Raw genomic sequence first — 26,120 nt, forward strand, 5'->3', positions numbered from 1 at the left:
ATTGGTGGCGCGAGTTCCACCGGTCAATTTCATTGGAAGGTTCCCTCCGCCTGGGAAACGCTTAGAAAAAACCGGGGCGCGACTTTTTCAAAGGCGCCTCCGCCACTTTACACCAAGGTAAAAAGCTTGAGGGGCGTCTGTTTTATCTCTTGGGTGCTCCCCCTCCCCGCGCTCGCCGCCTCGGTCGGAAAGAGGAGGAGGACGAGGACGCGGGAGCTTTTCTCTCCTCCCCTCGCCTCCGCGAACAAATGGGATATCCACGGTAAAGGGGCACCGGAGTGTTTTTTGAGGGGGGGGGCAGGCACTTTATACAGGTGACCTGGAACGAATCTCCACGCTGAAAGGGTCGAAACGGGAGAGGAAGATGCAAGACGCGGCCGCCGCAGCCACGCGCTCTTTGGCCCTGGGATTCCTGCTTCTGGCGGCCGCTCAGCCCTCCAGCAGTCGGCAGCAGCTGCAAAGACCGAGGTAAACTCCCTTACAAGTCCGCCGCACCCCGCGGAAATGCAAGCCAGCTTCGCCTGCCGGCTTCGTTTTGCTTATTTGTCCCTCCGCCCCGCACCGTCCCCGAGTTTAATGTGGACTAGCCCTCCTCCCCCGTTGCAGCAAGGGCTTATTGTTCAGCCAGATAGGGCAGCCCCGGCGTCTCCCTCTCTCCTGGCCGCCTGGCTGGAACGTCCGAGGTGCACAGGAGACGTTGGTGCCTCAAGGATTACGGTACTAGCGCAGCTCCCTTGCCCGTAACTTTTCCTGTGGTTTCTTCTGTGCCCCACCTTAGGACCTCGTCTGTCCTGAGGAGACGACTCACTCCGCCTCCTCCATGAATCCCGCGTTTCTCCCGGGCGTGCAGTTAAAAGAAAAGGGGAAAAAAAAACTCCTTTATCGTGCAAGGGCAAGTTTCAGAAGACATTTGCAGCCTAGAGGGTGTGCAGTTAGTTTCTCTGCCCTGAAAGTTTAACTGCATTGGTGGTGGTGGTGGTGGTTTGGTCTCTGCTTTAAAAACGAAATATTTGAGAAGATGAAAAAGAGTATTTCTAACCACGTGCAGAGTGCATATTTCTCTTCTAACAATAACGAGATATTTCCACAGAGGGAAGGAGTTTCTAGGGTAAAAGTGTAGCTGTGTCTAAGTGTCCCTGAATTCTTGAGTCTAGTTTCATAAGAGTGATTTATTTTGAAAGGGGTGACTATTGTGTTTGTTCTAGGGAAGGGGTGGTCATTCACACTTGCATAACATCACAGTTTGTTTCATGTTCATCCTGGCGATTGAGGGGAAACTGGATCATACAGTGGGTAGAACCACAGAGCCATGCTGTGGCTATCAGCAATTCTCCAGCACATATTTGCAGAGATAGTAGTCTGTCTAAATATACAAATGTGTATTTGTTGCAAATTGGACTGAAGAGATGGTTCATTTGCTATGTACCTGGGGAAGGCCATATAATGTAATAAGGAGCTTCAGAGATGCTTTACATTTCTCTTACACAGATGTATGGAAAACCTATGTTCATCCTTTTGTCTAAATTGTACAAATTAGTTTTGCCTTGTAATATGTGTGGAAGCCAATGTTGTTAGACATGCATAAGAGCTACCTGGGAAAAATATTGCTGGGTAAATCCTTCTTCTCAGTTCCAGTCAGTATGTACTCTTGGAGAATATTCCATTCCATTCTTTTTTTTTTCTCAAAAGACAGTAAGCGATCTTAATTCAGTGTATATTTCATTTTTCATTTAGGAGTTCAAGTTGGCATACATAATGTTTCCTTCTCCTCTTTCCCCATAAAAGCCATATGTGGGGGGCCCAAAGTCACACAGTGAGCTTCTGTGACTGGGGATGGACTGATACTTGGGTCTCCTTGCTCCAACACCTTAGCCATTACACCACATTGTGGTTACTAAATGAAATCCACCCTTATTAGAAACCAGTGGTGAGATTATCCCCATAGGGCTTGTTTAAAATTTATTTCTGCAAATTCTAGTCCCCTAGCTATGTTTGGGTTTCCTTCTTTCTCAGCAAGCCTGGGTTACAGTTTTAGTGACATTACTGAGTTGACTTATTAGCGGGGCTGGTGTTATTTTTATTTTTAAGATGATGCATTGAAATAGCATCATCGTTAACATGCTGGTGAGGGTGTGAATACAGGTAGTCCTCTGCTTACAATTCATTTAGTGACTGTTTGAAGTTACAACTAAAAAAGTTACTTATGACCCTTTTTCATACTTATGACCATTGCAGAATCTCCATGGTCATGTGATTAAAATTCAGACAGTTGGCAACTGACTCATATTTATGACGGTTGCAGTGATCATGGGATCAACTTCTGTGACCTTATGACAAGCAAAAAGGGGAAGTCAGATTCACTTGACAGTGTTGTTACTAACTTAACAACTGCAGGGACTTGCTTAACAACTGTGGCAAGAAAGGTCATAAAATGTGGCAAAACTCACTTAACTGTCTCAGTTTTAGCAACAAAGTTTCGGCTCAATTGTGGTCATAGGTCAAGAACTGTCTGTAACTCCTTTCTGCAAACTGTAGAATTCTAAGCGATGCCCTAATTTTAGAATGGTTGATGGGAAACGTTTCCTGGAATTTGATGCTTTCCTAAACGGCATACAAGCCCCACACTTAGCAATTTGAAAAGAGTCTCTACTGATCTGTCTTCCCATCTGTATGACAGATGGAAGTAATAGCAAATGACAACTTGGGTCTGTTTACAGAATCCAGGATGTCCTGACAGTACAGGACTTTCTTTCAGTATACTTCAATTATATGTGTTTTCTCATCTGTTTCCATTTCGGTGCCAAGTTGGCTGCAGTAGTAAAACAGACATTATTTTAGAGGCATGCCTCCGATGAGAAGAACCTGTGACAGAAAAATGCTGGATATCCTTCACCACAGGATGGTTCTTGTTCAGGGTCCTAGTCAATTGTATCATCCAAATTTAACTTTCCACAACTCTCATTCCTGTTTTTCTTTAACCATGACTCAGCATCCTACTGAACTTCATTGCCACAGAACCAGAGGAATTATGGAATGAACTTAAAGAAGTCATTAAGGATTAATGTGAATAGAGACTGCCAAAAAATGAAGAAAGAGACAAAAGAAAACAGGATGTCAGAACTGAAAATTATTGAGAAGAGAAGCCAAAACCAAGAAAGACAAAAATCTCAAAAAGGAACTTAACAAGTTTCATAGAACTGTTAGAAGAGACAAGAAACAGCATTATGCCTGTAAAGATAATGAAGATGGAAACAGACATAGAAAAACAAAGTCTTTCAAAAGTCCCTGAGTTCCAAAACAGTTTCCTTCCTGAAATTAGTATGCTAAGGATGCTAATGGACAGATAGTAACCAAAAGAGATCAAATTAATATTAATATTGAAATGCCATACAGTAGAGATGTTAAAATGTGACCCCAGGATATTGCAACGGTTATAAATACATTCTGTTTGCCAAGCACCTGAATCTGAATGATGGGCGAAGGCAAATACTGCATTTTAATTTAATTTAAAATTAAGTAATCAAAATACAGGTCATATAGTTATTGTCCGTGTATTTAATACACTATTTCAGTTCAGCAGCATTCTCAGCAGGATAATTGGTAGATGCAAGCAAAGCTTTGATGCAACATATATTGCCAAAATCAGTTTTTTTGTTCCCCAATATACAGTATGTGCAGATATTACAGGTGCATATGGTCATTTGTCTTGATTTGACCCATAAGAAATTTGTGGATTTATGTTAGATGAATTGCCAGCTGCTGAACTGCGTCCTACCATCATAAAATAATTCAAGGCTCTCCAGAACTTCAAACTAGGCATCTACCCCAATGTTCATTGACCGAGAACAAAAGGCAAGACTTACTCATTTAATCTTGGTGTTAAGTTAAGCATCTAGTGACAAAATCATCTGATTTACACCAATCCTGAGTTGTTGTCAAGACAATGCCCTCTAGTTGATGGGACATGGGCAACAATACGTTGACTTCCACAATAGTTCCTTAACAAGAGATCCTAACATAGAATAGTGTTTGTTTGGAGTAAAATAGCCTTGTTTGCATTCATGGCATACAATCAAGTTGTGCCAAAACTGAGTTTGTGTGATGCAACAAGAGTTTGCTACTGCTAACTTCATGATGCAAAAATATAAGCTTGGTAGTTTAGGAGGAGCATACAGATAAATTGAGTGCAGTGAGAATGGGGCAGCTGAGAAGTGTATCTGGTAAAATAAGAAACAAAGTCAAAAATTAAAAGCAAACTGAATAAACATTGAATAAAATAAAAGTAACCAGTATGAAAGAAGGTGAGGTGGTTTGGTCATACTGAAAAAAAATGAGGATCAAATTGCAGATGAATATGTGAAGAAGAGAGTGGACTGAGAAGAAGGGAGGACAGGAAAAATTAAGTTTGAGGAAAAATGTGTGAACATAGTAGAAGTACGAATTGTTTGCAAGTATAGAAAGGTATAGAGAGGACAGAATGGTTAGGAAGAGAGTACTGTAGTCTGAGAAGAAAGAGTAGATGGGAGAAAAGTGAGAAGTTAGAGGAATAAGATTGTTTGCAAGGATAAATATGTTTTGAGAAGACAAATTGGTTATGGAATGCCTCCCAAACATTTTGAAAAAAACAACTATATATATATTTATAATATTATAGTTACTACTTTCTTATAATAAATGCTAATATACAACTGCAAAACCACTTTGGCAGGGTGTGTATATGTGCAAATATGTGGTTGTTGACACAGGACATTTTACCTGAAATTAAGTGATTCAACATCTGATGCATCAAGAATATCTATGTCTGCTTTTTTCCTGCATATTCACAAGCACACACAACCACAGCATGTTGAGATAATCATGACTCAGCAATAATATATTTTTATTTCCCAGTTATGGTTGCTAAGAGTTGAAAAGATTGGACAGCACATAATAATCAATTTAAAGCAACAAAATTGCATTATATTTTAAATAGATAGATACCTTTTAAATGCTTTTTACAAAGATTCTATATATTTTGACAGTGGCATAATAGATGCCTCCTGTTCTACCCAGACTAGATCATACTATCTCAAAAATAATTCTTCTTTGTTTCCTAGGGCTTTTAAATGTGGTGGTGTTCTAACTGGAGTATCAGGGTTTATTGGAAGTGAAGGATTCCCAGGGGTCTACCCTCCAAACAGCAAGTGTACCTGGAAAATCACAGTAAGAAAGTTTGATATAACAACTCCTCCCCTACAAAGAATAATATGCAGGCTTACTGTTGGTTTCAGTTATGTAATGAGTGTCTATAATACGATACCTTAATACCTTATGTAGCAACCAAAAGCAGAACATTGGATATTTCTTCACAAATGTTAATATAAATTCAATCACTTGCAGATGGAATCTAGTCGTGTTCTTTTATGTACAATGAAAGCTTAGCTGCTCATTTCAATTCACTTTGAACTCTTGGTCTAAACCAAACCTGTTTGAAATATTTATGACTTAACGTGTTGGCCATGTTTACGCAAAATGTTTAAAAATGCAAAGATTTCCACAATGTGCTGAAACCTAACTATCCCACATTCAATTAGTTTAATGTTTATGCGAACCCAGACCATAATTTCCTTTTTTGCCATGCTTGAAACTGAGGGCAATAAATGCCTTAGAAGGAAAAGCTTTCGTGTTTTATTGGAAAGGTAATAGATTGAAGACTACATTTCTGGATATTATATGGAAGAGGTTATTATATGTCTTTTCTGCTAAGAATGCACATGAAAAAAGATGTATACGTGCTCCCCCTTAACATTTTTTTAAAAGTATAATACACAACTTGCAAGAAAAAGATGAGATTGGAAGCACAATAATATTGTAGAACAAAACTGAATGAGTATGTTCGTGAAGGTTGATAAAATTAACAGTTGTTGTCAAACATTTACTATTAGATACTACACTTTTAAAAATGCTTGTTTGAATTGGGCTTCATAGACAGCTCCATGAAATACAGGAAACTAGGTATGTTTAACCCAAAGAGAGGCTTAGAGGTGACATGATAGCTATCTTCCAATATTTGATAGGCTGTCACAGGGAAAAGGGTGATTTATTCTTCATAGCACCTAACAGCAGAATAAGAACCAGTGGGTGGAAGCTCATCAGGGGGAGATCCAACCTGGAAATGAGGAGGAATTTCCTGATGGTGAGAACAATTAATCAGTGGAACAGCTTGCCTCCCAGAATTGTGGGTGCTCCATCACTGGAGATTTTCAAGAAAAGATTGGACAACAGTTGGTCAGGTTGTTGGACTAGAAGACTTCCAAGGTTCCTTCCAGCCCTGTGATTCTATGAATGTCTACTTTTGTGTAAGAAAAGAATCTTCCACATTTAAGATTTTAAGAAATAATGTTTTTCTAGAGTTTAACTTCGCTTTATGCCACATCTATTGCCATAAAATCGAAGTTTGTGGCACATATCTTAGGACATTTATTTTTTTATATCTCACCTTTAGTATTTTTACAAATAACTCAAGATAGCAAACATTTCCCCCTTCTATTTTCTCCACAACAACAATAACCCCCTTATGAGGCAGCTTAGGCTGAAAAAAGAGACGGGCCCAAGATCATCCAGCTGGCTTTCATGGCTAAGGAGGGACTAGAATTCACAGCCTTCTGGTTTCTAGCCTGGTGCCTTAATCACTAGACCAAATTGGTTCTTGGTTAATTGAAAGATGTAGGGCCTTCAGAATAATGTTTGATGCATTGGGTTTTATCTTAAAAAAGCATTTTATCAGGCCATAATAATAATAAAAAAAATATGGAGACCCAGAAACACGATTGAAGAAGCATGCCTTTCCTAGATCAAACAAGATTTGGGGCACCAAACATCCCAAAAAGTCCTGTTGAATCACATTATGTTATTTCTGTGCTTTATATGATGATACCACAAGCACTACACTCATTGGAGCCTTACTCTAAAGTTACTATGAACTGGATTTCTGCAAAGCCACTGCATAAGGCTTAATTTTGGCTGAGTTGTTCACAATGATTCTGGTACCAATAATGGTAGCATGGTTTAGACTCAGAGATCCCGCATGACATTCTAGCAGGCTGAAGCAGTTCTGTTACTCTCTCCTTATATAAAAATGGAGACCAGAGTGCCTTGTCAAATTGTCACTCAATACATTTGTTGCACATATAAACAAGCTGTCTACCAGGCACATTACATGGTGAATTGGGACATGAGTCTTATAAGATAGCATCTTGATAGAGGAGCAAGAAGGATTCAGAGAATGACAACTAATCAGTGCTTGATTCTCCACCAGTGAAGAGATTCATTTCTTAGTCTTGGGACAAATATTGTATTGCTACTATAAATTTAAGACAACTTTCATTTCCATTCCCAGAAACAGGCTTTGGGAGACATTGGCTGTTTGCCTGGAATCTCTTCTCCTAGTCATGAAACTGTACATAATTTAGTGCAAATCTGCTATAGCATTTGGTAGCTTTTTTTTCTTACCTCTAGTTGCTGTTCCAAAAGATGCTGCTTGGTAGATCTACTCTGTTCAGTATGTTTTCAGTCTTTGCTCAAAATACGACATTACATTGTTTTTACTGCATTGTTGTTCTATATTTCTCCTCTTAAAGTTACCCTATGGTAGGATTGGTGGTCAATAATTTAATAATTAATATATAAATAAAATGATGTAACTTCATAATTGCAGAAGTAGGAATTTAATACTAAATAGGGTTAAGATTGCTTTGATTGACATAACAGTGAAGTTGAATGTTACTCTGAATAACAAGATAGTACATTACAGTCAAGTGCTCTGTCTTTTATTTCGCTTGTATATTTTTTTCTAACTATAGAAGCCAGTCATTCAGCACATTGTATTATAGGCTTGACACAATCCACAAGTATAGTACTCCTTAAACTGTTTTTCTTACTGTCTCTTATATAGCAATTTGTAGAGTGCAAAATACAAGGCATCACATACCAATGGTTTTAAAATATTCTCTTTCTTGTCAGTCCTCAGTGATTTCGGAAAAATGGAATACTCAATCTAGTCAGAGTAATATAAAAATAATATTCAAGTCTTCAAATAGACAATTTTAGTATAAATAGCAGAATCAATTACAATTACAACATACAAATATGTTTTGAATTACAGTTACTATTATAACATACAAATATGTTTTGAAAAGTCTTCTCAAGTAATTGAGTTTAATTTTTAACCAGAAAAAGCCTAAAAATCTATTAAGTATTTTCTAACATGTTGTGTGAAAAAGAGGTTGAAAATAATGGAGCTTTATTCTATTTGTTTTTAACTTTTAAAAAATACATTTGTGAAATTAATTCCATTAAGAAGACTGAGTGGCATAAGGATTTATTACCTATAAAAGAAAAAAAAACACACAAAGAATGTTATCAGGACTGGCATTTATGTGCTGATATGGAGACATCAAAGCTGGAGCAGAGGAGTTGAAAGATGAGAATTATTAATATCAAGGATACAGAATATGAAACATTAATGTGATATATGAACTGAGACATTATCCACTTTATGCGAATAATGCAGAATCAGATTCTGAGTAGCTTAATTAAATATCTAAAAAATAACTTCAGTTTCTAATGATTTAACTTGCTAAGCCGAATGGAAATATTTCTTTTCCTTCTGAGATAGCAGTATGAGTAAATATTTATGTCAACAAAATACTAGCACAAAAATTAATAGACCCTTACCCATACTCACAAAAATAAATCTTGTACAGTATATGGTGAGTAAGCCAGCCTGTACTATCCATGAAAATTGTCCATTGAAAAAGTGAGTCGTGATCAGTTTTTTGGCAAAATATTCCATTCCTTGAAATGATTGCTCCTCTTCCTGTTCTGTGTAACTAATTGAAAAACAAAGCTGAATGTAGCTGAAAAAGTTTTTTTTTAAAGAAACCTTTGGATTATATACCTTGCAGTGCTGCAAAACTCAAAATGGATTACTATATGTGCTACTGTCCCTTTATGTTCAAACAGGTGGCTGCAAAGGGGATCATAAAAGTCAAGATAGGGGCCATAATTATGCATTCAAAATCTCACCATGTTTTATAGGCCTTACAACAGACATAAACAGAATAGAGCTTCTATCCCATGGTTGGGGCCACCAGGTTGACTTTTTTGATTCCTGGTAGGTACCCCTGTGTTCCAAATATTTTCTATTTCTTTTCCTTAGAAAAGATGTTAAAAAGTAATTTAATTAATTAATTAATTAATTAATTAATTAATTCAAAAACCCTTACCCATAACTTTTGTACTAGCATTATTCCTTTATACACCTTTGCAAAGTTGAATCAAATCATTATCTGTTTCTCTTTTTTCTATTGTTTGTATGGGCTTCTTCCTTCACTGGGGAGCCTTTCTTGTTCAAGTAGATTTTCAATATTTGAATAAACCACTGGCAAAAGCAGCAGTCACAAGGTGACAACCAGCCATAGTAATTAGCAATGCAACAGCCATATCTTGGTAGGTATGACTGCTCCTGCCTACTCTGTTTTAGAACAGTATTTTTTAAATGGTTGTGAAGGTTAGGACAATTAGTAATCCTTCTAAGAATAGGCAGCCCTACAACTACTACAGAAATTAAGGTGGACCCCAGATTACTCCTGGCTGATATGAAAGTTTTCTTATTGCTATTTTGAAAAAAATAGGTGCTTTTCAAACATTTGTGCTTGCCTTTGCCAGATAAGGAGTATTGTGATTTTCTGTATGAGAAGATTGGCCATAGCATCAACATCATCATTGATTTGTGAGATTTATATCATGTTTCTTCACTTTCCAACTATAGACAATAGTCTTTCCAACTATGGAGCATTGAGTCAATTTTCTTCAGGTCCATGTTTTTCCCCCCTCTGGAAGCTCACGGTTAAATAATTTATTAAAATCTTGTAGTGATATTCTGCAAAGTTTTCAGTAGTTGACTATGCTGAATAAAGCATGTTCTGGTACTCATCATTTGTTTGGTACTTGATGCACTGCAAAAGGCAGTTGGAGGATAGCCATAAAGGGCAGATAGGAAGTCGGCTGTGCTAGGGAAGGTCGCTGACATAGGAAAAGGGACAGATAGGAAGTGCTGCCTGGATGAAACAAAGAATCACGTGCTAAGTTGCATGGTTTTTTCCTTTTTAGTACTTGTGTCTCCCGGAACGAATTAAGGAGGAGTACTGAGGTACCACTGTACTAGGAAAAAGCCGTGGGGCTTTGTTTTTATATATGACAACTGCAGTTAAATTATTGTATGCTCACAAGCAGGGGTGGGTTCCACTTATCTTTACTACCAGTTCACAGCGGGAGCGTACACGCTTCTGTACACACACAGATCATCCATGATGACGCTGTGGCGGGTGGGCGGAGCCCCCCACCGGTTTTACTACTGGTTATATAGAACCAGATTGAACTGGGAGCAACCCACCACTGCTCACAAGTGAAAAGATTTGACACTATCCAAAATGGAGGAATGGTAAAATGATGGAGCTTACAGAGTTGGATACATTAACTCTTGTCCTAGGTCAAAGAAAGGACAGTATATACATTTATGGTTGTCTGGAAATTTTAGACTTCTTGAATGAAACAGACAAAAATACAGTTATGACTTGTGGTTTTGCTGATTAGAAAAAATGGGTAATAAGAAAAATGTGAGCTTTTTTATAATAAAGTAAGAGATCAATTTGTAATTTTATTTGCTGCAGAGGAAATCAGAAGCCTTGTTTGTTTTTATGCTTTCTCATGCATTTTTCTTTGTTCTTTCTATCTTGTATTATAATTGTATTTTCTCTTTTTCCTCAGTTGGAAAGATTGAGCAGCATGCTATTTGTTCTCCTGGTTTCTTCACATTTCTGCCCAGGGTCTCCTAAAATCTAAGGATTCTTTCAAGGTCTCTTCTGGCAATATTGTCCATCCTAGATGGATTTTTTAAAAAAGGATAATTGTTGGTCAGTTTGAATAGATTTGGTAATCTCTCCATCATATCCTAGATATAGGCCCAATGTAGGCAATATGTTTCCTGCAGCATCATGTCATGTCTGTTTCTTTTAAAGGGGAAACACCCATCGCTTCAAAACTCCTTTTCTTTCTCAGAGAGGCTCTTTGATTTCTTCCAGCCCAGGGAGCCCAACTATTTTCTACAACGTTCTGTGTCATTTTAGAGGACAAAAGAAGCAGAAACAGGCTGGCATACTCTTTATGTTCTGGGCAACGATAGTATTCAGGAGCAGCTCAGGCAAATGCCATATGCTGGAAAGAAGAAGGCGGGGAGATATAGCACAGATTTCCAAGATTCTGTTTTACAGCCAATCTCAATAAAGTGAGATTTTGGTTTCCCCGTGCAGTAGATTTCCTGATTGGGTCTATCTAGTGGAGCTGACAGGCATGGTTTTGTAAGGTTGATTGCCTTAGAAGAAGAGTCTGACACTCTTCCAAGTTCCATTGGCATCAAGCCTCTAATGTTTTTGCTTCCTTGGGACACATTTTTGCATGCAGTTTGCTTTTGCCAAAGATTTGCTTTTGCTTTGCTTTGCTTTTAATTTTCTCTGTTGTTATCTTCACTTCTCTGCCTTCCTTGAAAGCTTTAGCTTTCTGTCCGGGAACCTATTGTCTTTCTTGAAGCATTTCAGTGTAGCAATTTGTTCAATTTAAATTATATTTTACCCTTAAATTTATCCAAAGTATATCTATGATTCGTGATTAACAAATGGTAATGCTTTGAATATGGCTTATGCATATCATCTTGCATTAGCTGTTTGTTGTTGTAATGCCAAAACCTACTCTATTCCCTTAATCCTATTTTGTTTCCTTATATTGCCCAGGTCTTTCATTTTGCTTGAAGTATGCAAGGCAAGTTGAAAATAAAATTCTTGATTTGGCTAACCAACTTTTCTGGTGCTCTTCTCAGCCCTTGCTCTCTTTTTTTCTTAATACATAGTATTAAGAAAATACATAATACATAGTACTAAATTTGTCTGAAAAATTACTCTGGAAAATTTCATAAGGATTCTATAATAGGGTGTGGGTGTTCATGCATGCACGCATGTGCTTGCATGCTGAGATCCCTAGCATATTATCCACAAGCACCAGTGTACGTTCCATGATAGACAACAGAGGCTCTCTCTCTCTCTCATCTCTCTTCTTTAAGGTTTTAAAAGCAATCGTTTAAAATTAAAAATAGATATTGGCATGCTGAATGGTATCAACCTCTAGCATCATCTTCACTTCAAAGAATGCATCTGATTTTAATGTTTGTGCCTTGTAAGCTTTCTTATAAAGTAGAAAAGTAGCTTAGTGCTTGCTTTGCTTCAAATACCAATAGATAAGAACATTTGTTTCGAAGTAACAAAGCAAAGATGAGGGATAGTGGGAATCGTGTGCGCATGCATGCACATGCACGTAAAGTGTGTTTTGGCAAATTGATGCTTAGCAACTGCTCCTACCGGTAGTTATGACAGACTTCTTTGTCATTACTTATGACCTAGTCCCAAAGTTCCAACAACTGAGCTGCTTCCCTGTGGCCTCATAACTACCTTTCAGGCACTTGGCAACTGCACTTTGAGCCATTTGATGTGTCCCATGGCCACGTAGCTGTGTTTTATAACATTTTTGCTGAAAACCTGCATTTGCTTCCAGTTTTGTGCAAAAAATATTGGGTTGGTCATGTGAGTGGCCTGCTTTATGATGCCACGATTTATGACCAGAATGGGAAGGTTCCATTACGGTTGTAAATTGAGGATTATCTATAACTGTGAGCTGATAGGTCCCCCCCCCCCCTCCCGGCCAAGCATCCTTTTTGAAGGAATGTACACAATTTGCGCTCCACATTCCTTATTCCTGATTGACTCTAAAAGATTGGGGGTGTCTAATACAGGAGTACTGTATAAATCCTGATGGTAAAAATATTTGGTTGCAGTGCTAATTTCCACAGGGTCGTATCTCAACATTTCCCAATGACATACCAAAGGTAAACAGAGATATCTAAGAACCAATTTCTGTTTGAACAGTAATAGAACTGATGATTTCTGAATGTAAAGCCTGCATTTCAGTACTGAATTATAGTCTCCTGCCAATAGGGCAGTTCTTCTATTCATATGGTAAAGAATGTGAATGTTTCCCCAGCACTACAATACCAGTAACAGTGCAGTGGCATAGTTTTCATGTCCTTACAAGCATAGTTTTAATGGACAAAAGATTCTGCGATTGTGCAGTTTGGTGACTCAGGGCACACGTTATATTAACATGGCAAAAATATGGCAAAAGAATGAAGTGGTATTTGGGAATAAAGTGGCATAATAATCTAAATAAATCAATATTTATTTGGGCCTGGTGGCCCACCAATGTGCCTGGTGGCTCAGCAGACTAAAAGCATTGTGATTAACACCAGCTGTCTGCAATTACTGTAAGTTCGAATCTCACCAGGCTCAAGGTTGACTCAGCCTTCCATCCTTTCTAAGGTAGGTAAATTGAGAACCCAGTTTGTGGGGGCAATAAGCTGACTTCGTATAAATATACAAAAGTATGAAGACTATTGCTTAACGCATTGTAAGCCGCCCTGAGTCTCCGGAGAAGGGCGGCATATAAATCAAATTTTAAAAAAATAAAAATAAAAATAAAAGGCAGTGCTCTTTACTACACAAATCCATGCTTCCTCTGTAAAGTATTTAAGATAACCCAAATACAATTTTATTTCAAAATATCACTGCTAAGTAGTAGTATCACAATAAAACTTGAATAATGTTCTGTAAATTGGAAAGGGGAGGTAACAAAATTTCTACAGAAAACAAAGCTTTTGGAAAGACTGCTACATGAGGAGGCTTGAGAAAGTGGTATCTATTTTATAACAAGATAATGCTTATAATATAAAAATAGCTTTTATATCTTAAGAGCTGTTTTAATAAAAAAAAGGTTATTCAGCTCTGGTATCTTTTTTTCTACAGGTTCCTGAAGGGAAAGTTGTTGTTCTTTCTTTTAGGTTCATAGACCTGGAAAGTGACAATTTATGTCGATATGACTTTGTGGATGTATATAATGGCCATGTCAATGGGCAGCGTCTTGGCCGGTTCTGTGGCACTTTCAGGCCTGGCGCTCTTGTGGCCAATAGTAATAAGATGTTGGTGCAAATGATTTCAGATGCCAATACAGCTGGAAATGGCTTTGTTGCAAAGTATTCTGCAGCAGAGCCACATGAAAGAGGTATTTTTCAAGTTTTTAAAGCTGAAATCTTCTGATCTTACTGTATTTTCATGGCAGAAATATTAAGGACAAGAGCATGTAGAATTTGGTTTGGTTACCAGCCATCTGAAAACATATATCTAAAACAATTTATTATTTACGAAGGAAATGTTAAAATTTAAAAATCATATTAGAATTAGTCTATTTGCACTAAGATAAGGTTTTGCCAAAATTATATTTTTCTGAGTGTGCTTATGGGGAGACAGAGTAACAGCAATCACAAACGTATTCCAAGTTCTCTCAATTTTTATTAGTTTTTAAAAGGGGAAACCAAGCTTCCCTAAAGACGCAAGCAAGCAGGACTGGGAGATTAGGACACAAGTGAAAGAAAAGATTATTGCTTCTTTGTATTCTTTATTTTCTTTTATTATTTTTTTGTTCCCCTTTTATGGGATCGCCTTTTTCTAACTGTCAAGCTCCCTGTTTGTATTTATCTGTTTCCAGGGTTGCCCCATAGGTATCCAGTGAATGAACATCGGAGGTGGTCACAGAGGAAACAGATTAAATGCATTTCCTGCCCTGACCCTCCCTTGTTTCCTTTGGGTGGGTGGGTCGGGGTCCACCTGATCCAGGCCAGGGAGGGAGGGTTGGGGGCATGGAGCTTTCTCAACTTTTTCTTTCTTTCTTTTTTTATTTCGTAGCCGTTAGCACTCTTGATATTTTTGACTTTGGAGACAAACTGAAATTAAAAAAAATTTTTACAAAAAAAATAATAAAGTATACTTCAATTAACAAAAAAATGTTAACGAATTAATAGATTAAAAAACCATACTCCTCATATAAAGATTTAATAATGAATTGATAATGATTGATGCTAGAAGCTTTGTTGACACTTAGTGGCTTTTCTACAATTCCAATTGTAGAATAATGTAATTGCAGTATATTATTTACTGATGTAATAGGCTTAGATGTAGATTGCCATGGAATTCATTTGAGAGTTGAGCAAATCTGCTGTGTGAAAATATTTTATACTACCTATGTGTTTTGTATTTTTAGGAGACCAATACTGTGGTGGACGACTAGATAAACCAACTGGATCTTTTAAAACTCCTAACTGGCCTGATCGTGATTACCCAGCAGGGGTGACCTGTTCCTGGCACATTGTGGCTCCAAAGAACCAGGTGAGCTGTGTTTCTTTTTTTAAAAAAGCCTAGTCTGATCTAGAGTTAAGGCAACAGGCTTAGAAAGCAGGAAGCTGTGAGTTCTAATCCCATTTTAGGCATGAAAACGGACTGGATAAGTTTGGACCTGTCACTCTCACTCAGTCCAACTCACTTGTCAGGATTGTTATTGTGGGGAAAATATGAAGAAGAAGGAATATGGAATATGTTTACTGTCTTGTGTTATTTATAAAAATAATAACAGAATTTAAAAAAGCTTTAAAAAATACACATCTTTAGTTTCCGTCTATTTCTTTCCTATTTATAATACACGCACACACATACATACATACATATACATATGGACATTTGTTATTTATACACATTAACTATTTTATATATTTTATATGTGACCCAAGACAATTCCTCTTCACTCAATGCAGCCCAAGCAAGGCAAAAAGTTGACACCCATGGTTTAGAGCAGGGGTGTCAAACTCGCGGCCCTCGGGCTGGATGCGTCACATGCTGGCCCCACCCCCGCCCGATTTAGTGAAGGGGGAAAAAGTCCAGATACATGTGACCCTGCTGTGACGCCGCGAGTTTGACATTCCCGGTTTAGCGCATTAATAGTTTCTCTTAAGTGGTTTCTATCCCAGTACAATTAACAATAAAGGCCTCTAAAAAGCAGTAGAAATAACCTTGGGGAACAGGAGAAAGAGTTACAACTAAGACAATGGTTTGATAAAAGAAATTTGAGTTTGAAGCAGAAATGTAACTTGAATAAGAGGCTTAGATTTGACTCTCCCTTGAGGGGACCAGGAAGCATATTCAGTTACTATAACCTTATAATAGTCTATCTTGAAGGGTTGACCCAAACTTCTGATATAGTCTGTAAGTTACTATTTATCCAATTAGAAAATGTGGCATCTTGCATTAACAAAACTTAATTGTTGTTATGAATTAGTAAATCTGTTCTTCGTTTATAAGGTCACTGTAACTGTTACAATGTTCTACGATGCGGATGTAATAAAATATTGATGTCAATAACTGACATCACATGCCTAGCCACAATTCTTTTTTTTTTTGAAAAATGTTTTTTTTTCTTTTTTAAAGCACAAACACATCTTTTCCAAAACGAAGCATTGATCCGGTCACAAATTAGTACAAATCACTAACAATTCTTAACTTCCAATTAACACAACTTAATATTTTACACAGTTATTTCTCTAAATTCTATCAATTATGCCATTATCCCAAAAACCCGTTACTTAAATCTTAGATCCTAACCAAATGTCATTCCATTTTTCTCTTCCTTTTTGCTTAGATGGATATCTTTTAACAATATAAATCGTTACCATTATTATAAACATTTTAAAAATATTTTAACTATTACTCCCATTTTAATCATCTCCATTACTTTACAATATAATCATTTTTATTTCTTAGCTGTTAACTCCAACATAATCATTTTATTTTACTGTTGAACTCATCATTATCATCTTTATTTCTGTTATTAAATTCAACTTATACATTCCATTTTTGCTGTTATTCTCAACATAATCCTCCCTACTTTTGCTGTCCTACCCAGCATAATAATTTTTATTTTTGGCTGTTAATCCCAGCAAAATCATTTTATTTTTACTATTAAACCTAACATCTTTATCTTTATCTTTGTTGTTAAACCTAACATAATAATTCCATTTTTGCTTTTTGCTGGGAGTAACAGCCTAGCCACAATTCTTGAACACTTCAAAAAGCCAAACATTGGAGATCTAGCCAGGAAGAACATATGTAGCTTTGACAAATAGCAATCACTTAAATTATGTTGCTCATCCAGTGAGTTCATCTCTAAATTATAATGGTAGTGGGAACAAGTCCAATCCATGTGGATTAATATTCCAACTTCTGAAATGCATTTTCAACAAGTTTGCCAACAATGCACTAATTGTAACTGAGTTTAGCCACCTTGCTGCTGATTGTTCTCTTCGCCTATTTCTTTCCACCTTTCCCAGTATTAGATCCAGAGAACTGGATCTTCACATAATGTGTTGGATAATTTGAGCCTGGTCATTTGTTTCTCAAGTGCGAACTGTGGGTTGATTTGTTCAAGTGTGTTGATGTTATTACCTAGTATGGTAATGAAATGTATGCAAGAAAAATAACCAAGCTTAGAGAGCACCAAGAACTCCATAATTCAAACCTGAGCTACAATTATTCTCTTCTATTGATATATTTTGTTTATTATATTTAATTTTAGTCTCTTTTTTTCACTATGCTCTTTGACTTTTACATCTATATTGTCCTCAAGGAACACATCTTCCTTTCATGCTCTGTTACTTTCTGATATTTGGTCGATGATTGTATTGCAGCCAAGTATTGTTTTTGCTATACTGTTTCTAACTGTAAAAGCAATACTGGTTCTTATTTGTTTTTCATGTCCTGAGTAAAAAACAATGTAATCCTCTGATTGAAAGTGACCCACCCCAGTTTATCTCATTTAGCTGATGCCTAAGATACCAGTTTGCAGTCGTTTCACTTTATCTTTCATCATGTTGAACTTTCCTATATTTATATATTTGTTAGATTCCACATTCCAACTGTATTTCTATCTTTGCAGCTTCAGATTTTTATCCTACATCAGCAACTAAAGACTTTAATCTAGCTACTTCATAAATGCCAATAGTACTCTGAAAGATCCTTAGCTTTTCCTCCATTTGAGTGCTGTCTAACCTGAGGGGCCTACCATCTGGCACTGTATCGTCAGTCAGCTTGTATTTTGTATCCCAGTGGTTTTCTTGGTCAAAATGCAGGAGTGGTTTACCATAGCCTTTTCCTGCGCAAACTCAATTGATAACTTTACCATTGTCCCTAACTTAATCATCTGCCTCTGGCATCTTCCTGTGTTACTGCTGCCCAATATAATGTGCCTGCCTAAAAATAACTTACGCAGTTTTTTATGTTTGAATGGAAATTCAGATAATCACTAAAGACGGATACAAAGCTAAATAATAGCTTTGAGATAAAAGAATATTTTCCAGCATAGCCACAAACTTATAAAAAGCTTCCATTTATTTATATAACACACATACCAGGGATGACATATCAGATTTACTTTGATTCAATTCATATTAAATATATGCCTGTGCAGGAAAGTGATTCCAGGACCTATGTAGTTTTATTCTGCACCAAGTGTTTCAATTTTTTTCTACAGATTTTATGATTAAAATGATTAAAACAAAGGTAACACAATGTAGACTTAAAATCCTTATGGCTTAAGAATGGCTTAAAATGATGTAGGTTTCAAAGAGATTTTCATACTAATAATAAATTAACAAATTTTTAACGAAGCCACTCATTATCTTGCAGGTCATAGAATTAAAGTTTGAAAAATTTGATCTGGAACGAGATAATTATTGCAGGTATGACTATGTGGCAGTGTTTAATGGTGGCAAGATTAATGATGCCAGGAGAATTGGGAAATACTGCGGAGACAGCCCACCAGCGTAAGTAAGCTCATTGGCTAAACACTTTTTTGTAAATGCTACAAGAGGGATGAAACAAAGTGATGGATAGTTATATATATATATATATTTTAAATGAAAGCCTGTTAGAGCCTCAAAAGAGCTTATCTATTCAATAGCTTTCCAAATTTAGGCATTAAAGCTGATTTTCTCTTCCTTAAAAGTTACTGTGGCTTCAAATGTGATCAATAGAGTATTGTTTCATTACAATACTGATGACTCATGTTAATTATAAATAATCCTGTGCTATTTTTCAATTGTCTAAAGTAAATGTGCAAGTTAAATAAGATTAAAAATAACAGATAAGCACCATGATGTATATAAATGTACAACAAAAGCAGCAGGAAGAAAATGTGCTGGTATTATCATGCTTTCTTGATCACCTCCCTCCCAAAATCCTAATTCTGGATCTCCGTGTTCAAAAAGATAGATACAAAAATTCTGCTATTACGAGCCCATGTGTACTTTTTTAATACATTAGATATTTTTATTGTTTATCCCATGTCACTCAGTGAAGAGCTTTCACATTGATACGATTTGATACCCTGTCCTTAGTGGTCCTAACAGATGTCACAACATTTCTTATCCAGGATCACCATTGCACGTGCTGAGGTGCACATGTTATTAAGCTGATATCATACTTGGCTTTGTGATCTTACTGATCAACTTATTAGCAATTTACAGTCTACCAGTATAGAATAGTTCTGTAATGTCCAAGATCACACAATTCTAGCTGTGGCTATGCCTATTAGAAACCAGTGAGTTTGCTCAACACCTGGCTAAGCCCAGGTTCTTTCCTCTTTATTTCTCTTCCACAGCTCCCTTGATCACCCTGATGCTCCCATCAATCTTAATATTGTTTATAACACTTTATTCCAACTGAGCTTGTCCTAAACATTATGTTGACTGCATAGGAATACGAAAATGAAGGTGCCAGGTTTGAAAGTTGATACTGAATTTAGACTCAATTACATGAGTCTAAGTGTGAATTTCAGTCTTCAACTCTTCACTTACATTTTCCCTTGATCATCAGTCAATCAATTAGAATAGAGCTGGAAGGGACCTTGGAGTTCTTCTAGTCCAACCACCTGCTCAAGCAGACCGTATGCCATTTCAGAAAAATACTTTCCAGTCTCTTCCTAAAAGCCTCCAGTGATGAAGCATTCACAACCTCTGACCGCAAACTGTTCCAGTGGTTAACTGCTTTCACTGTTAGGAAGTTTCTCCTTACTTCCAGATTGCTTTTTGCCTTGATTAGTTTCCATTCACTGTTTTTGATCCTGCCCTCTGGTGCTTTGAAAAATAAGTTGACCCCTCCTCTTCGTAGTAACCTCTCAAATACTGGAATTCTGCTATCATGTGTCTGTCTCCCCCCCCCCCAAAGTCCTTCTTTTCTCTAGACTAACCAAACCCAAATCCTGCAACCGTTCTTCATATGGCCTTTAATTGTCTTAGTTGCTCTTCTTTGCACTTTTTTCCGAAGTCTCAACATGTTTTTTATAATGTAATGACCAAAACTGGATGCAGTATTCCAGGTGTGGCCTTACTAAGGCTTTATAGTCACTATAGGTATATTAACACAGAGATAGAGGTACTTGATGTTCTACAGAAATACTAGTAGAGTATTTCTGAATTAACTATAGGACTCGTTTTAAATGATAAACACAAGTTAAACATTTGCATTTTTATATATTTCCACTTTTTGTATATGGATCCGTAAGTACTTTTTAGCAGTTTTAGATACACTTATTCTCTCTTCTTCCACTGTTTTCCTAAGAGCTAAAGTAAGATTTGTAGACAGATTTATTTAGGAATTGTGAAGTTTATTTTTCTCTCAAAGTAAATCTTTATATTCCATATGGAAATACAGTTTCATTCAAAACATTTATATGTACGGGATATTTATTTACTATGGTCTGCAGAGTTATTAATGATAAAAACATTATTCTCTTTTAGGCCTATTATATCTGGAAAAAATGAGTTGCTTATTCAATTTTTGTCTGATTTAAGTTTAACTGCTGATGGATTTATTGGTCATTATAAATTCAGACCCAAAAGATTACCAACAACCACATCACCAATTACCACCACAACTCTTCCTACTATTACAGGTGAGTATGGGATCTTCATTTAAATTGGATAAGAAAAAAAAATCAAGCTATATTATAATGTCATTTTTTCTTATTTGCTATAATTTTAATTTAACTAAGTGACAAAAAATAATTGTTTAGATTAAATGGATGTGACAGGAACACCACAAATGGATATTGCTTGTTTGAAATAAAACATGTGTCCTTACTTAGAAAAGTGGACATATATTTGCTAATTCATCTTAGAATTGTTAAGGATAGGAATTTTATTCTTCATTCAAAAATAAGCTTTTTTCTCCATAATGCCTCTGCCTTAATCCTGATCAAAATCATGAGAAGCTTCTGGATTCACAAAAGACAAATTAGATTATTTTTGCCAATTAGATGTATATTCTTTCAGGATTGAATCTAGTAGGTGCATCATCTGTGCTACCATGAATTCAGGCATCACTGTCCTACATAATTTTATAATTCATACAGAACTGGTATAGAACATTGGTTTATTAAAACTTGGCTTATCTAGATTGTTTGGAGTTTTGCTTTTGAAAGTGACTTTTTTCTGTAACTGAACATAAAAACAAGACATAAAAAATGAAAGTCATTTTTAGAAGAGTTCTGAAGCACTTAATTTTTCATTTTGGGTCTCTTTGAAAAGCCTTGAAACCTACAGTCAGCCTGTGCCAGCAAAAATGCAAAAGGAGTGGAACTCTTGAGAGCAATTACTGTTCGAGTAATTTTGGTAAGATCAGATTTCTTCTCCCCAGCCCCAAAAAAGTGACTTAGGATGTATGTTTACAGGAGAGGGTTGGAGCATTTATCTGTAAGCTACCATTAGTGCACAAGGAAATTCTTTCAGTTTATACAACTGTACCTTTTGCACTGAACTCTTATGACTTAGTTACTTAGTTAGACTGTGAATTTTTTGTCAGAACAGTTTTCCAATCTAAACACAAATGACTGAACAGAAGGAGACTGTTGCTGTATGAACGTTTTGATTTAGTGACAACATCAGCATGTTGTCTTCTTGGAAGGCTCTTTGATGTTTTTTTATTCATAGTGATAAATTCATAATGTATACTGCTTTGCTCTTAATTCCTTTCTATCTTGCTATCTGAATATGTTTATTTAATATCATTATAATTAATGATGTCAGATAAAGGTTCATATCCCCTCTTTTTTCAGTATAAATATCATTCCTTTATATCTTAGCACAGCTGACAAATGCAATTTGTATGCCACATATTAAGCCAGCACAAATAAGTTTATTTATCCAATATTCATGGTTAAACATGGATATTTAAGTTGCAGTTATTCTTATTACTAAAGGTGTGTACAATGCAATATTTTGTTTCCATTTATTCTGTAAATAACTTCATTTCAGTTTATTAATTTATTCATACATTCTTTTACGTATTACATTTTCTATTTATGCTTGTTCACTGTTGAATGGTGTAAAAAACTGTTTTATTGTTTTGCAAGATTATTGCAATCTATTCCTCCTAAATTGTCCTTTTTAGTAATAACTGGATCTGTTATCACAACCAACATCAGGAGTGGAAGTTTATATGCAACTGTAGCAATCCTTAATGTATACAAAGAAGGAAATTTAGCAATTCAGCAAGCAGGGAAAAATCTGAGTGCCAAGATTTTTGTTGTCTGTAAACAATGTCCTGTTATCAGAAGAGGTAAGTAAACTCAAAGTAGAATTCTGAATTTTTCAAATCATATTTGTCCTTATTTTTTCATGTTCATATTTTCCCAGCAATTATATTTAAGTTGCTCATTCACAGAACAAAACAAAAATAAATTATTTAAATTACAATAAAAAGTGAAATGAGTGAGAACATCCAGAAATTTTGCTTATCTTAAAACCTTTTTAGTTTTTATACATATTGTATGTGAATAATATAGGTGAGTTGAAACAGGATGATGGCTTAAGCCATTTTGGCCCTCATAAAAAAAATCTGTAGCTCTGTAAATTAAAAGAGGCATACATTATTAGGAGCATAGGAATATAAATTAAGATTTGAAATTGTATTCTTATACTAGTAATTTTTAAACTATGAACTTGTTCTGTTTTAAATAAAACTAATTAGATGTTAAAATCATTTTGTTAGCTCTCACAATGTTGAAATGACAGTGAAAAGCTAAACATTAAATGAGTACTAAAAACAATATTTTTGTAAATGGGATAAGAATCCCTGCATCAGTAACTGCAAAATTATACAGGGTTGGCTCTACTTGTGAAGCTGGCCTTGCATAGTTTTTCTCACTCAATCCTACAGCAAGGGTCCCAAAACCCCAGACCATGGACTGGTAATGATCCTGTTAGGGACCAGGCCGCACAGCTGGGGGTCAGCAGCGGACAAGCAAGTGAAAGCGAAACCATCCACTCCGGATCCATGTCTTCCACAAAACCAGTCCCTGGTGCTAAAACGATTGGGGACCACTGCTCTATAGAACAGTCCACTCCACTAAGCAGGGTCCCTTTATCTTCTGGGTATCAATTATAAGAATGTGGGTTACTGGAGGGTTAGGGTTAGGGGCAATAAGAATTCATGCTTTCTCATTCTCCATGGATGAGTTTATCAACAGATATGTCCAACAACATTCCTATTTTTTAGAATAGCATTCTCTAAATAAGCACTACAGCCAACTAGTTATCTGATTAATGGCATAAAACTAAAGAAATGCAACATGAATGTTATACAGATAGTGCTCAACTTACAGCCATTCCTTTAGCAACTGATCAACATTATGACAGTGCTGAAAAAGTGACGCACGATTGATCTTTGCACATATGTCTGTCACAGCATCTCTACAGTCACATGACTTTGATTCAGGCGCTTGGCAACTGGCTCACATTTATGATGGTCACACTATCCTGAGGTCATTTGATTGCCGTTTGCAACCTTTCCAGTTGGCTTCCAACAAACAAAGACTTTCAGATGTTGAAATTCACTTAACAACCATGTGATTTGCATAACAAGTGTCAAAAAAGTCGTAGAATCAGGCGTGACTCACTTAAGAGCATGGTGCAATGGAAATTCCAATCCCAAGTATGGTCATAACATTTTATCAAATGTTGTTAAATGAAAGATCATAGCAGAAAGCAACTAAGCAATGACTCCTGGAAAATATAGTCAAATTTTAACTGAAAAAATAGACAAGCAGCCATTTTTATAGTGAATAGAACATTTGAGCAATATTTGCATTTGACCAATATTTTCATATTCAGTGGCCAGTTGAGCCACATTATTTAGGGCTGTAAAGCAGAATTTATCATTTCTTCTTCTCAGAATTTATCTTCTCTTTCAATAGGTCTAAACTATGTCATCATGGGCCAGGTAGAAGAAGATGGCAGAGGTAAACTCCTGCCTAGCAGTTTTACTATGAGTTTCAAGACTAAGAACCAAAAAATCCTGAATGCCTTAAAAAACAAAAGGTGCTGATGTAAGACTTTTTGAAGCGATCTGTTATCTTTTTTTAAAAAATCTTCATACAGACAAAATTTGCACTTTCCAAATTGGTATATTTTCTGGATTTTATAGCAATATAATCCTAACTGATTCGTTGATTTGTGTTGCAAGTAATCAAAGAAAAAATGTATTTCAAACCTTTCAACAACTTGAAAGAACTCATTTCTACTATACTGAAACTCTTAATTACACTAGATTATTGATGTTACAAATGCAAAATGTATAATTCATTTTAAATTCAGGTTTTAAGTTTCATTATATTATCAATCATGAAAACATTTTTATTAACTAAAAAACTAACTCTTATGTGCTTTTCAAGCTTATTGCTAATATTTCCTATAGTAGGATTTTGATTAAGAGCCTGCAGTAAAGAAGAAAATCATGTTTGGATCCACTGCATTTACAAGTTGGAAAAGACTAAAAATCCTAAGACATATCACCCAAAGGCCCACAATTATGAGGCAGAAGAACAATATTGTTTTTTATGAATAGAATTTTTCCAAACAGTAGAAAGGATACTTTCATCTTTATACACTGAATCCATATTTTGAACCTGATTGTCATCATATTGCTTTAATTGTTAAATGTGCAGATTTGATTTTTTTTTAAAAATCCACTCTGGCTTTGCATGGCTCAAGATTATAGAATGGCTCTAAACTAAATGTAGAATTATCAGACGATTCTAATTCAAATATACTTTGGACCCTGAACTTCAATAAAATCTCTAATAGGATCAGTACAACTCTGCAGGACACTTATTCTTACAGTTTCTAATACATAAGATTAAGTCAGTTAAAAAGAGCCAGCTTGGCCAATGATAATTTTATTGAGGTTTGACAAAAGATTGACCTATTCATTTTGAATGCTAATTTTATTATGTTAAATTTATAGCTCAAAAATATAACATTAAATGTATAATTCTAATCTCATTATTTTTGAATCTGAATATTTCAAATTCCAAGATGTTTAAACATGAACCGTATTATGTTGGAAAAAGCAAGATCGTAGTCTATCATGATTTGATATTTTGCTATTATTTTTAAATTCTATTCTTGAATTATCTTGCTCACATACAGTAATAGATGCAAATAAAATATATCAATGCCAAAAGCTTTAAATTAAGGCAGATTACTGTCAGTCCCTGTGGAGTTGGCTCCATAATCCAAAATTATCAAATGAAGTTGTGCCATATTGGATTTGCCATATTGTAAAGTATTTTGATTGACTTCTTTTTATTTTGCTTTTTGAGTGATCTATTCCAGTATTGTACTTTTGAAGAATTATTTTGATAAAGAATTTTTTTCTTTATCAGGTTTATTTTATTGTTAAACAGATTTTCTGGGAGTAGAAAACACAATATATTCAGATTATTAGGTCCTGAACAAATTGTTTGTAAAATCTCTTTTAAAAGTAATACAAAGTACCAAAAGAAAACCATGTACTAGGTTCAGTTCATTTATATGATGTTTAAATATATTTCTTGCCATTATTTTTCTGCTAATTGATGAAAGCACATTATTTATGGTTTTGACTGAATGGAAGAAAATGAAAGAAAAAATAGGAAAAAAATAACACCAGAAAACAGCTTTTGGTTTTCTATAATTACACTGTTTCTAAATTATATACCTTTTTATGATATTCATAACAATAAAATGATTTTTCTGAGAATAAAGTTGGATCAGACATTAA

The 26,120-nt window shown here is 35.7% G+C and overlaps 1 protein-coding gene across 1 annotated transcript; it reads left to right on the plus strand.

Annotated features, from left to right (window-relative positions):
• Positions 1 to 26,120, plus strand: PCOLCE2 (procollagen C-endopeptidase enhancer 2). Its single transcript, XM_034439307.3, has 9 exons — positions 1 to 468; positions 5,097 to 5,202; positions 13,947 to 14,202; positions 15,238 to 15,362; positions 18,708 to 18,844; positions 20,819 to 20,973; positions 21,608 to 21,691; positions 22,470 to 22,637; positions 24,274 to 26,120. Exons 1-9 carry the CDS (start codon positions 365 to 367, stop codon positions 24,402 to 24,404), a joined length of 1,266 nt encoding a protein of 421 aa, XP_034295198.1. The 5' UTR covers positions 1 to 364; the 3' UTR covers positions 24,405 to 26,120.

Source organism: Pantherophis guttatus, chromosome 6 (genome assembly GCF_059756535.1).
Source record: "Pantherophis guttatus breed Tessera chromosome 6, ASM5975653v1, whole genome shotgun sequence".
NCBI classification, from domain to species: domain Eukaryota; kingdom Metazoa; phylum Chordata; class Lepidosauria; order Squamata; family Colubridae; genus Pantherophis; species Pantherophis guttatus.